This window comes from Oenanthe melanoleuca, chromosome 3 (assembly GCF_029582105.1).
Source record: "Oenanthe melanoleuca isolate GR-GAL-2019-014 chromosome 3, OMel1.0, whole genome shotgun sequence".
Lineage (NCBI taxonomy): Eukaryota > Metazoa > Chordata > Aves > Passeriformes > Muscicapidae > Oenanthe > Oenanthe melanoleuca.
This window is the reverse complement of record NC_079336.1, coordinates 27446305-27460131: the sequence shown is the minus strand read 5'-3', so window position 1 is coordinate 27460131 and position 13827 is coordinate 27446305. Positions and strand designations below refer to the sequence as shown.

The window sequence follows — 13827 nt, the reverse complement described above, 5'->3', positions numbered from 1 at the left end:
AGCCTATTGATCAATTTACACTGTCCATGGCCAACTGTGTTAGAAAGTCTATAAAATGTGTTTTTCCTCTAAATGCAGAAGCCAAATCAACTCTAATTCTTTGAAGTGGTGTCTAGGACTAAACCTCTTAAATGTCTTAGGTGAGTGCTTGAACTTCACAGAGAATTAATTTCCTGATTTTGCCTATAAGATAGGAGATAATGAGGTGTTTATATGCCCAGTAAAAAGAGAAAAAATTATCATAATAGGGACTTACACGTTCTCCTTTGGGTCCTCTGTCTCCTGGTCTCCCCACAGCACCCTGAAAAATGTTTTTTGTAAAAAGATGAACTGATCAGTTAAAGGCTTTGTTGTGTTTCATGTGTTAGCAGAACAAAAAGCAACTGCCTAGGATTAACAGCTGTGGTTTCTGTGAGGAATAAAATACACAAAAGCATGTTTTCTTACCGGAGGGCCTGGCAATCCATCTTTTCCATTGATCCCCTAAGAAAAAAATTAATATGTTTATGTGTTATAAAAATATTATATATATATATATATATATTATAAAAATATAAAAAAAATAAAATATAAAGCTCAGTGTTTAGTGCTATATCAATAAATGTTCTGAAGCTGCAAGAGCAGCAGTTTATGTAATTACAATAGACAAAGAGCATCAAGATGTGCACCAAATCTAATGATCATCCAACTTTAATGACAAATCATAGAAAATTTTGCAGATGTGGAATATTTGTGGACATATCCATGTAATTTTCAGTCCCATATAGTCATAATACAACCATGAGAGAGATATTCTAGTCTTGGTACTGAATTACCCTTCTACTGTTACAGAGATTATGCCTTACTATTACATGTCCAGATCCATTCTTTGGTCCTTAGGATTTGTAGCATGGCACAGTTTTGTTCTCCTGGGTTAAAGCTACTTCATTCCCCAAAGAGGATGGCTGCATTCACAGCACCTGCTGGAAACTGTTCCAGGCTCACACATCACCCTCCAGACTGGAATGTGGCATGATCTGAGAGTCCTAGCTGCTATGGGCCAAAATAATGTCAGAGATTATACCAACAATTATACAAAGCCAGATAACTGCAGGATAAATGCTCTGGCAGTGTTTAATTTAGTAGGATATTTATGGATCTGCACATGTGGCAAAGTCACAGCTGTTTCACTGAGTGAGAAAGGATGATTTGTATGAGCAGAGACATCAGGAATATTTCTTTCTCCTCATATACTGCAAAGTGGAATTTTGCCCAGATTAGGCACCTTGGGCTAATTGGCTGCTGTAGCTACAGAAATTGTCTCTTCTTTCAAGGCAGAGGTGTAATGTGGAGAAGTGCTGACAAGCTGCAAAGGTCTGCTGCTCATGCTCACCCCCAAAATGCCAAGGTTCAGGGGAGATAATGAGTCCTGCACTACCCTTGCTGAACCCCTTCTAGAATATAAACTAAGTTTTTAAACCAGCTCAGGCAGTGCTGACTACACTGCTGTCACACTTTTATGACATAAAGGGAGCAGATCAGACATCTCCTAAGTGAACATTAAATGCCTCAGCTGCTGTGTTGCATCACCTGTATACAGAAGAGTCTCAAAGTTTATTCAGTCATGAAGCACACGCTTTATCTAAACTGAAACTGAGAACATTCTCTCCACCCCATCCTTTACTGACTGTGTTGAGTGTCTGGGTTCATATTACCCTCTGAAACAGTAAAAGAGGAATCTTTATGACAACAAGATCCAAGTGACCTTCATAAGACCTTTAAAGGCAACATTTCAGTAACATTAACTATTTAAACATCACAATACCAGGAATTCTTTTTTGGATGGTTAATACTGAGCAGCGCAGCTCTGTATGTTCTTCATGCTACCTACTCTAACACAAAGCAAGATGTAATGTCCTTTCTTGTGTAACTTCTGATAAACTAAACCCCATCTTTTTGTAACAATATATAAACCAATATATACTCAGTATAAAATTGCTTACTGGTTTTCCTTGTGGCCCTTCTGGACCTGGGAAGCCTATATCTCCTATAGGTCCTCTTTCACCCTGAGAAAGAAGAAAACACACATCTAAATCTGCATGAAAAATCTTGTGTTAGGTGTCTGAAATATTTGTTTGCTGTTGGAAGAACCCAGCACTTAAATCTGTACTTACAGGTTCTCCTGGCAGCCCTGGGGACCCAGGGGATCCTGGCTTTCCCTGCAAAAAGAGGATATTACAGGTTCAAATTATTAGGAAGCCAAATAATCTTTTTCTCTATATCAAAAATAAGAGAGTATATATATATATCTAAGAGAAATATTCATGGTATTGGTCATTAATGCTTTAAGAAAGACAAAAGAAATATTTTACTAGACATTTGTGATATTTAATGATCAGGCATTAAATATTACTCACTTGGTTTTATTTACCCTTCCTGAATACTGACAAGCTTTTGTGAAATTTTCTCTTACTACACCATGATTTCCACCTTAAGGAGTCATAGTCAGATCAAAGCTTTTAAATGCATATTGAAAATCAAGATTTTTTTCCTTCAGGTATTTTTTTTTTTTTAATGTGACTTTACTGTTACTTAACTCCTTTTGCAAATTATCTTCATGATCTTTTTCGGCCACTTTTATTGTCATTTTCTGTTCAGCCTGCCAGAATTCACAACCCTCTCTTATGACATCATTTAAATGCTGATTTTAAATGCCACTTTTTTGTAGGATGCCCTTCTTTTAACAACCTGAAGCTACATTTCCTGAAAGTATCCTTAGACCAGATCCTCAGGTGACTTGTACAAGTGAGAGATCAAACCCATCAAGACCAGGGAAAACTCTGGGAAGAGCAGGACTGAGGGTTTGTGTTGAAACAGGCTCTGGTGGCAATCTTGCAGGATCTCAGTCCAAGCTTCCCTGACAATCTCAGCAATCTCAGCAAAACACCAAAGCAAAAATAAGAAGTTTATATTCCCAGATGGGAAAAAGAGCCCACTATTCCATCTAGGGAATAATGACAGGTAAGGAAGACAAATTATTTTCCAGCAAGATATATGGATATGTCTCAAACTCCTCCTAGACCACAGGAAAAAAAATAGTCTCACATGTTTACTATTTTGTTGATTAAAACTCTTTAGTATAAAATGAAAATGCAAATAATTTATTTCAGGGGGAAATATTTTATTTCAGTGGATTTTGTCAGAACTAAATATAGTCAACAGAATGCAACTCCATCAGTGAAGAAGGGACCTCATTAAATATTTAATATCCAATTTGAATAGAGAACATTAAATAACTTGGGATACATCCAGTGGGAAGTTCATAGAAAATGCACAACTGTGATCATTCACACCAGCTACAGCATTAACATTATGTAAACATTAACATTAATGTAAAATCTGTTTCAGAACAACAAACTTTGAAATTCTTACATCTGCTATAAAACTCAGACAAACACTTTTCCCCTTAAATGTGCAATTCTTTTAGGAAAACCCAATGAAATTAGGCTATTTAAGATGATGTTCTCTCTTGGAACTCACAGTAAATAGACTAAATCAGTGGCTAATGGAAATGGGAGTGTGTAGACACATAATTCTCTTTATTTCATGAAAAGCATATTTATAATTTAAACAGCTTCTGAATTTATTGGTGGCTGCCAAAATTTAATAATAAATCTATTTGCATATAAATAACTCCATACTGCCTACTGAAATATGGATAAACTTTTTTATTAAACTGTGAATGCAATCTAATATCTTCATTTCCTTTAGGAACACAAACGAATAATTATAATTTCAATTTATTATTAGTTACTTCTACTTTCACCTACAACAAAGTTCCTCTATGACTTTCAGGAACTTCTCTGAATACCACATGTAAATAGTTGACAAAGCATTTCCCTAAAGCAAATGTTTGATCGACTTGATATGCAGATCCTTGTGGGTTGCAATAACTAATGTTCATGATTTTTCTTTGTGACAGAAAGATGCTCAGAAATCTATGCATGCCTGGGAACACAAAAAATGTCTTTATCTATATTAAACAGAGGCAATGAGAAGAATCTCACATTTCTTAACTAAGCATATGCAGCTTCAAATTCCAGCTTTATCATGTATTCACCCCACTGGCTCTTGTCATTTTAATAATAATATGAACCCTTGCTGCTATTAAAACTCCAATTTCTTTAGGGAAAACTCAATCTTCATACCCACATATAAAGCATAAGCCAAGCGCTGGTGTTCCACAGTGACTGAGATTAAGCTCAGCACCTTGCTTGACTTGTTTTTTCAGCTTCTGAAAACCTGAGTTTCATTAAAGAATACACATACCGGTGTCCCTGACATTCCTGGTGCACCAGCTGGTCCACGGTCACCCTGAAGAAAAGATAAATCTATGTTTAAACCACAACAATTAAAGCAGAAGTTTCATGGTGGGTTCCCATTAAAACCCAAGGAAGTGAACTGAAAATGAGGACAAGAGCCAGGCTAAATGCTAATATTTATCTCTGCCACTGGCTCATGAGACAGACTTGAGCAAGTAACCCAAATCCTTTGTTTAGGTTCTCTCATATAATGTTTCCCTTTGACTCTGTGTGAGGCCTCCCTTGAAAAGGGATGGAAAGTCCCTGACTTATCTGTAGTTCTCCAAATAATTATAATTTGTGGTCATGACAAAATTTACACAGGGTAATTCACTTTCATATCAACATCCCCATATTTAAGATGCACCTTTCAAAGAAGTTTTTACTTTCCTGCTACCCAGCCATCCATTTACTACAAGCAATGTCCTCTGCTTGTGCCATGGCCTTCCTTACAGCACGCAGCCCCCTTCATCTATGCTTTAAGCCAGGATAGTGTTGTTTTTTTGGCTGGAACTGATGAGTTACAGGCACAAATTCATCCTTCTTAGCAGGATTGTAATCCAAAACAGACAGATAGAGCTCAACAAGTGGTAAAACTATCCAGAGGTATTTACCACTGCTGATGTGTTGGTCTGCAACACTATGCTCTGTTACTGTAATGTTGGTTAAAAATGAAAGAAAAAAATCAGGCTCCTCATTTATAAATTTATGTCAGAAAATCCCTGTTGAAGCCATACTAACAGGAGAATGTTTTTCTGAGATGGGTGTATGTTACCTGGAGCAGATGTATTAAAGCTCTGTAAACATAGCTACAGCCACTTTGTGTTCTGCAGCCCCAGGAAGTTTTGGGATTTCTGGTTCCTGTCCTTACAAGTAATGGTGGGTTGTCTCATCCCCATCATTTTGCTCCATGATATTGTTGTTGATTAGAAGCACTTGACTTACACCAAGTGTGACAGATGACAGGTTACATGTCTGACCCCATTTGGGGGAAGGGTTTACAGGACAGAGCTCAGCCTGTCCTGCTCTGGGGCTGGCAGAAGTCACCCAGTGAGGAGCACAACCTGCACCTCTGGAACACCGAGTGGGAGCACTGAGCACCTGGTCTGGAGCCCTGCCCTCTGCCCCAGTGGGTGTTCCAGACCCAGAACTTGTGGAATTTTCCCTAAATGCTCGCTGTGATAGTGAAACTAGAAATGCCTAACACTTCCCTTGCAACATTTTTCTTTTCAGGGTTATTCTGGTCCCTCCAGCAGTGTGGCTGGCAGCACAGCTGCACCAGCCACTGTCAGCACAGCTGAGGGAGGGGACATTTTATCCAGAGGACATGAAGTTCTTAAGGCAGTTCATTAAATTATTACAAAATTACAGCCAATGTTGTCTCCAGAAGATGGCATTCTGCTATACAGAGAAGAATCATGGCTATAAATTAAAACCCAGCATACACTATACTGTTGGGACTGGCAGGCTCTGAGATTCTGTTCATTTATTTGCACCACAAATGTGAAATTTTGACCCAATTTAGTTAAGGAAACGATATTTTTACTTTGGGAGAGGGCCAAACACTCACCCAGCTGGTTTATATGATCTGACCCATTGCTTATTCCCTTTATTTAATTTCTGTCCCCATTTTGTCTCAGTTAGACCTGTAATGTCTCCTGTGTTTGTTCATTTTGAAATCAGACAAGTATTTATTTGCCTGTAAATTGTAGAATTCCAGAGCAAGAACCATCTCATGTAATTTAAGCATCTAGTATAGATACCTACATTAGATCTTGTCACTGACTGAGTAAGTAGGAGGAATGCATGGTGATATTGAGAAGAAAACTTGTAATTTACATTTCTTTGTGATGAAAAATAAGTTTCAGTATAGTACTTTTGCATGAAGTTGTTTAATAGCATAATTCAAAAAGTTGAAAAACATTCCATTTGCAAAACAATTTACTATTTTTTTCTTCCTAAATTAGAAGATATGAGGAAAATCAAACTGGTTTTGCTGACAGAAAGCATAATTACAGATTTTTTTTTGTTTCTCTGCTAAAGGATTTGTACTTTGCTCCATTTAGAAATGAATACCAAAATCCTGATTCTTTTAGCCTTTTATGAAAAGCTTTTCTTTAAATTCTTAATCAGTCTCCACATCAGAAAGCAAAAGGCTGAGAACAAGACAGAGGGACAGTAAATGTAAAATAATGTTCAAGAAAGAACAAGAACCATACTTAGGAATATATTAACTATGTTATTATCAAGTATAGTAGTATTCTACCAAGAATATTACAAGGCCTCAATTTTCCATTTTCAGAAAATGCAATTTTAAGTTCAGTGAGTATATTATTTACACCCACACTGAAGCAAAAAAAGGAAAATGTAAATAAGTATCCTAAGATTTTTCTCATAGAAACACTAACTTACACACAAAAATAATAAACCAAACAAAGCTTCAGAAATCATTTTGTTGAAGATAGTGGCCACTAAGAAATCATGTCTCCTTTTTAAGTCTTACCTTTTCCCCTGGGAGTCCTTCCAGTCCTGGTAATCCCATCGGTCCTGGGTCTCCCTGTTTTTAATTTTTTTTTTAATTAAAAGATTGCATACATTAGAATTTCTTTACTCAACATGGGAAATGTTTAACAGCAAGCAACAGCATATTATTTAACTTGAGATTACCAAAACAGCTGACCAGTTATTAGGTAAACAGATTTTGTTATGCTTCTTTTTACTGATTTGCAAATTAGGCTTTTCCCAGAGGCTCTGTGTGAGTATTTGGCTCAGTGGTTTTATGTTGATAAAGGATGAAATACAGAATTCCAGTGCTCTTACAAGCCAAGGTCACCTCTGAAGCACCTGCAGGCAGCACAGCCCTGGGGTGTGAGCACCCCCAGTCAACCAGAGAACCAAGCTCCAGGCAATTCTGTGCTCTCCTCCCTAAACAAAGGTTACTCTGCAGCAAGGGACACACAGGCTGCATCCCTGGGTAGGTGCTCAAGTGTTGAAAGAAAACTGTAAACATGCTCCACTGGAGAAATCAGCTTAACATGTAGAGTGGGGAGATCCTTATAATTATTTTTAGAAAGAAAATTGATAATTTACCATGGACATTTAACCTACAGCCAACAATTCCAGTTCAGCAATTCCCAGTTAAATCAAAAGCCATGGGAAATTGCTGTCTGGGTTTCCTGAAATTTCTGACATATCATTTTTCCCACCTAAACTCTGGTACTTGGTGTTTTCTGAATAGAAAGTGCTTGCTGGTACAGAAAGATGTATTCAGCTTCCAGGCATTATGGTGAAACAAAAAAAAAAAAAAAGATTGTGAATTTTTTTGAAGACAAATTATTAAACTGTTTTAGAAAACTGCCTTACAACTCCATGTTTTGCTGTCACTGCTGAGAGGTTTTGGTTTGGGTTTCTTATTATCCTTCAGAAGTGCAATGTACCAAACTACTTGGGGAATTCTCAATCAAAACCAAAAAATACATACATACCACTGTTCCAGGATCCCCTTTTGGACCCTGCAAAAAACCCAAACAAACCAAGCCACATTTAAAGAAGATAAGTTACATGATGAGTTTTTTTTAATGACTGCACTATGAGTCTACTTTGCTAATGCAATGCATTTAGAATCATTATTAATTCCAGCTCTCTCAGCTCATTAATTTAGTACAAAATCTTAGTAATGTTTTGGGTTTTGTTTTGCTGTTCCAGAATATAAAGACAGCTCTGTTGCTCGGTGCCAGACCATAACTGTGGTTACCAAAGAGACAATCATCTCAAAAAAGAACTTGCCTATGGTGGCAAAAAGGAGAAGAATGTAAATAAATGCACAGAATCTCGAGTTCCATGGAACCAAAGCAGCAGTGCCCAGCTTCAAGGGGCTGCAACTGCAGTGTGAAAGACACCAGCCCTGTATTACTTCCAGAATATAATTCTTAGTTTTACATATTTTCATGTACTGTAACTACACATAGTGAATCAGTGACAGAACTCAGATCAGAATTCATGAGCTTCTCAATTCTGGCACCAAATTTCATTCACAACAAAACTATGGCCCCACAAACTATAGGTACAAAATTACATGTTTTTAGTGTAAGAATATTTACACTTAAGAGTCCAATACCAAATTATGTACCATTCTGGCAGCCTTTGCTTGCTAGGATGAAATGATTTAATCAAAATAAATAATAAAAATAAATAATCAAAACACTCTCCAAAATGGGCTAAAATTCTTGGCAAACATAAAATCACAGACTACTACATACCAATAATACCCTGATTTTTTTTTTTTTTAAATCTTTCACCAATAAAATCAAATTCCATGCAACTCACCCTCCTCTGTTTCTCTGTCAATTAGCTGCTAGAAATCAGATTTCTGGTGGCACTTACCGGAGGTCCTGGTGGACCTGGATAACTGGCAACACTCACACCTCCCTGTAACAGCAAGGTTAAAAGTTGAGTTGTGGCTAAAATTGGATGGGGATTGAAAAAAAAAGGCAATTAACATTAAAGAGAAATACCTGCAGTTTATATAAGCTGCTCATTCCATTTCTTTCATTGTAAGGCATGCCCTTTAAAGCATAAAAACCAAGTAAGTGTCACTTATGAATTACAAAGGCAGAACTATTGCCCTGTTCAAGTCCTGTTGTTCAGCAAAGCTGTGGCATCCTTTTTGTTCTCAATTTGTCAAAGATTCCAGATTTCAGAAGAATATAAGATATACACCACCACAGCTTGGGACTTTAAAAAAAACAAATTATCAACCAAGAAACCTGTAAATCAGTGTAAATAATAATTCGATTTTTGTTATTATAATTCCCTAGAATAAATTTTGTGTTAGGTACTATTCCACTTAATTTAGAGTCCAGTGAGCTCCACAGATTTTTCCTAGGTTGCCTGGGTTCTCTGATCTCAGGTATCCAAGCTGTCAATTTTACTCTTATAATATTGGATATCAAGGTTAACTATTTTGAGCAGGTTTCTTAGAGGGTTTTAGTGATCTGAACTTACTCAGTGATGAATTAAGAGGAAAAAAGCCTTTTGAAAAAAGACACTGTTACCTTCCTGCAATATTAATTTTTATTAGATCAACACTCATTTCTTTATATTGCATTACATTTTTACCCACAAGTATATTGTTCCTAATATAAATTCAAGATATAAAACAAAATGTCTCACCGGAGGCCCAGGTGGTCCAGGTTTCCCAGGAGAACCTTCACTACCCTAGTGCAGCAAGAGATTGATACAACTCATTTTCTGTAACTGGCCACATCCATTCCACACTCAAGCTATGATGACCATAATGATAATAAACAAGAGATACAGTCAATAAGAGCAGATAATACCAAGAATAAATCCTCCTGAAATGTTCCTGCTTTAGCTTTAGAGAAGGCATGAATCATTACTTTGTACTAGTTTTTATTTTGTTAGTTACTTGCTGCTTTTATGTGTAGTAACTTCCTTACAGCAAAATAACAGTGGTAAGCTGGGTTGGGAAACATATCATATGTACCAGAAGGGAGATGAAGAAAAAAAAAAGAGTTGTTAATAAGGATTTTTAAGGAACTGGCAGATTAACATCATTTTATGCTTTGTATATAATTTTGCAAAAGCAAGTCCTCAGTTGATCATTTAAATCGAGCTACAGACTGAGAAATTCAGTTTACTTAGAAACATATTGAATATAAATCAAATTTTTTTTAAACAATCTTCCTTATTAAGAGATACAATGAATATTTTTTTGGTTTTTACTGTAAAATACTAATCTGTTGTTACCTGTATCTCTGGCCTGTTCTGCTGTTGTGTACTGAATTGACTATATTACAAAAGGTATAGCTGCTAAGATTTTTCCCCAGCAGAATCACGGGGTCTGTGAATAGTAGAGTTGCAAAGTTTTGAGCATAAAATTTTCAAAACAATCTTTTCAAAATCTCATCACTACAATTCAGATAAATACACTCTATAATTTGGAACAAGTCTGTCTGAATTTTTCACTGGCTTTTTTGGATCTTATTAAATGTATGCCAGTGAGACACTTAAGTCACAAATTTAAAATTACTAAGGTGGCAAAAATCAAGCTAAGTGCTCAATGCCAGTAATTAGCTCAGCAGAAAAATACAATTCTTACTAAACATTTATACTAGGATAATTTCCAAATGGCCCTGCTAATTGTAAGAAACTGTCAGCCTCTCAAGAATGGTTTGAAGAGTTTCATGGGAAATTAAAATCCTATTATTTTAGAAAGCACATTATGTGATCAATCCTCGAGTGTGTCCCAGATGAAAGTGAGAGGAGAAATTTACTGGGGCTTTATTTCAGTTCACTTCATTACTCTTCAGCCATCTGACTTTTGCACTTTTAGAATGATGAGACACGAGTTGGGCAGGGGATTCTCACTGCCACCTGTGTGTGAATTGTGACCAAGGAACTATCAAAGACTTGTGTTTTGCTTTCAGTTAGATGAAAAGGACATCAGTGGGGCAAATTTTTGTTACTGCCATCTGCAAGGAGAGAACTCGCATTCAAATTCTTTGCTGAAATAATTTTAGAGCTCTACAAAATAGTTTTCTTTCTTACTCATATCAGAGTTTTGTAGTGAATTAGGATCCCACATGTGGATGTGGCAGTGTTATGCCTGGAAAATTCCAGAGTACTTCTAAAATAAAAGCTGTAATATACACAAAATGTAGAACTTGTTCCAGAAAGTATTTTGCAACAAAGTTTTGTCTCTGCTCTATTGCACTGATCTGATGTACCCAATAAATGAATTTGACCTCTTAGTTCTAATGGATAATATCAAGTTTCTGATAAAACACATACAATTTTAAAAAAACAGCAGTGCTAAGAGAGTGTAAAGTAAGTATAAAGGAAGTTTATGTATTTTTTCAGAATAACTAACATCCAATAACTTTCAGGGCTTGTACAATTATTTTTGAGTATAATATTGGTAAAAGAATGAGAAGCACAGCAAGCAGTTGCTAGTCTTATTCTATGTCAGAAACATATTTTCACTTTCCTAAACCTTATATGATGTGTTATGCTGACAGAAAATTCTCTGCAACTTCAATACACCACAAGGACTGCACTTCAAAATATATATGCACAGAACTGCTTAGGGAAAGTACTTGTAGTGAAATACAAATAAAAATTTGAAATGTATGCCACATTCCTTTTACACCACAAAACACAGTGTAATGGGACCTTCACCAAGAATAAAAAGAGGGAATACCTTTTCTCCTTTTGCTCCAGCTGGACCGGGATGTCCAGGTCTTCCTGTGACTCCCTGCACAGAATTGTTTATATAAGTTTATATAAGTTTATATAAGTTTATATAAGTTAGGAAAAAATGAAACAGTGTATTTTTGCAGAGTCACTAAGTTTTTAGAACATGCTTTTGGGAGGTAGTTTAAACCTAATTATACTTCTCCTTCAGGTTTAAATATTTCTCTTCTCTTTGATACAACAGATGTGTCCTCCTGACAAATCCTTTGAAGGGTAAAACCTGTGTTCACCATTGCATTTTCACCTTGGTAAACTAAATGTGGTGACCCTAACTGGCACATCTTGATACAGCTGAGTCATGTTTTACTGCTAAATGACAATTTATGTATTCCACATTCAACTTCTTAAATGTGCTCCAATTTTTGAAAGAAATATAAGTATTGTCATGAAACCTAGGAATGGATGATGATCGTATTAACTAATGTGATTACATCCCATGTGTAGAAAAGAATATTTGCAAAAAAATTTCAAAGAGGACCTTTCTCAGTTATATCAACAATTTTTAGGATATATTTCAGTGTCTTTAAATATTGTCAGCTTCTTATTCTTTGGTTTTGAATTGTGAAACCAAGTAATTACTTTGTTTTGGCACTAGGTTTTTGGTTTTTTTTTTCCAGAACGACTAGCTGGAATTATTTTTAGATTTTATTACTAACATGACCCTAACTTGGGTAAAAATACATAATTCACTGCAAGTTTGCACATCATAAATCATGTAACCTCACAGACTCTCTAGTAATGTCAAAACTTCAAATCTATTTAAGTCCCATAAACATTGAGTCCAGACAATTATGGTATTTTCAGTAACATTAACACCAGTATAGTTTACTTTACTAGAGCCAGAATGGGTAAGATTTTACTATTACTCTCCTAAAAGATAAAAGAAAGGGCTAGAAACTAGGCAGTGATAGCAACCCCTACAGAAATAAATTAGGTCCCAGGTGATACCACACACTTACAGAGGGGCCACTGGGTCCTGGTATACCCGGCAGTCCAGGGGCACCTTGAAGACCCTGGAAATTAAAAGAGCACATGTCTAGTTCCTCTCCCATTGTACTTCAAAAATACTTACATTCAGCATGTCCAGCAGTACTATACCTGTATTACAGTGCATTTTCTTCTAAAATGTAGGCATCACTTTTAGTAATGGCTAAAAAATAACCACCCCACCAGGTAGGGAAGAGAACCAGGTTATCATTGAACCAGAAAAAAGGCAACTTTTTTTGGAGTGATAACACCAATTTTCCTTCAGCCTTTCACATTTTTGGCCTGTATTTTGTAAATACTTTTGTCTAGTTGTATAGATAAAAACAAATGTAAAGCCTTTCCTTAGAGATTAATTTTCTATTTTCTTTTATTAAAAGGTTTGTTTTCTTTGGTGAGAAGACATTTACTCAGGCTCAATATTACCTGATGCTACCTAAATGAAATGATACTTTCTGCCTCATTTTTGATTTGCCTTTTTAGTAATTGAACATGACATTTTACATAGTATTTAATGATCTACTTTCCTGCTTGTATTCTATTCAATTGACTGAAAATCAATGGATTCTAGCAACCACTTACTAAACATGCAGCTGTGCAACTCACTACAGTGGATAGAGGTGGGATTTGAGACAAGCCTTATGTCACTCTGCCATGCCAGGCTCAGGTGCAATTTAAGACACCTAAAAGCTATGTACTAATGAGAACTAACACTCTTGGTTCTCCCTATAATCCACAAAGAGAAATAGATTCTTCCAAGCAGTGACTAATTTCATCTGTCCATCCTCTGACAAGAAAAATTCCCTCAGAAAAGGAATATTTCTCATTTGAAATGCAGTGTTTAAGAAGGAATGGCTAATGAGGCAGCCTAGAAAGCCACATAGGTCAGGAACCCTGAAATAGGTGCTCTGAGGAAGAGACTGAGGGAAAAACTTCAGAGAGAAATAAATCAGCAAAAACGTAGAGATGGAGAGACATTGATTTTCTTTTCTTGCTCCTGCACACAGAGGACATTGATCCACCTCTGCAGCTTTTCAGAGTGGCAAGGTAACTGCTAATATGCTCTCTGCTCCTTTTGAACTCCTTCACTCTGATGGTACATTTATATGAGAAATTAATATGAAAACCAAAGGAACATTTTCTGTAATTCCTACTACTGATATTAAAAAAATCCCTCCCCTAAAAAAAAAAAAAAAAGTGCTTTGAAAATGAAGATAAGTTCAGCAAA

The 13827-nt window shown here is 36.1% G+C and overlaps 1 protein-coding gene across 1 annotated transcript in view; it reads right to left on the bottom strand.

The window, feature by feature from the left end:
- The window catches only part of COL19A1 (collagen type XIX alpha 1 chain), a 176062-nt gene that overhangs the window by 18914 nt on the left and 143321 nt on the right, over positions 1 to 13827 (bottom strand). Inside the window, exons 33-44 of the mRNA XM_056488063.1 lie at positions 12575 to 12628; positions 11563 to 11616; positions 9513 to 9557; positions 8855 to 8905; positions 8724 to 8768; positions 7826 to 7852; positions 6844 to 6897; positions 4309 to 4353; positions 2154 to 2198; positions 1983 to 2045; positions 448 to 483; positions 257 to 301 (exon numbers count right to left, since the gene is read on the bottom strand). Coding sequence (XP_056344038.1) covers positions 257 to 301; positions 448 to 483; positions 1983 to 2045; positions 2154 to 2198; positions 4309 to 4353; positions 6844 to 6897; positions 7826 to 7852; positions 8724 to 8768; positions 8855 to 8905; positions 9513 to 9557; positions 11563 to 11616; positions 12575 to 12628 — 564 coding nt within the window. The remainder of the gene's footprint in view (positions 1 to 256; positions 302 to 447; positions 484 to 1982; positions 2046 to 2153; positions 2199 to 4308; positions 4354 to 6843; positions 6898 to 7825; positions 7853 to 8723; positions 8769 to 8854; positions 8906 to 9512; positions 9558 to 11562; positions 11617 to 12574; positions 12629 to 13827) is intronic.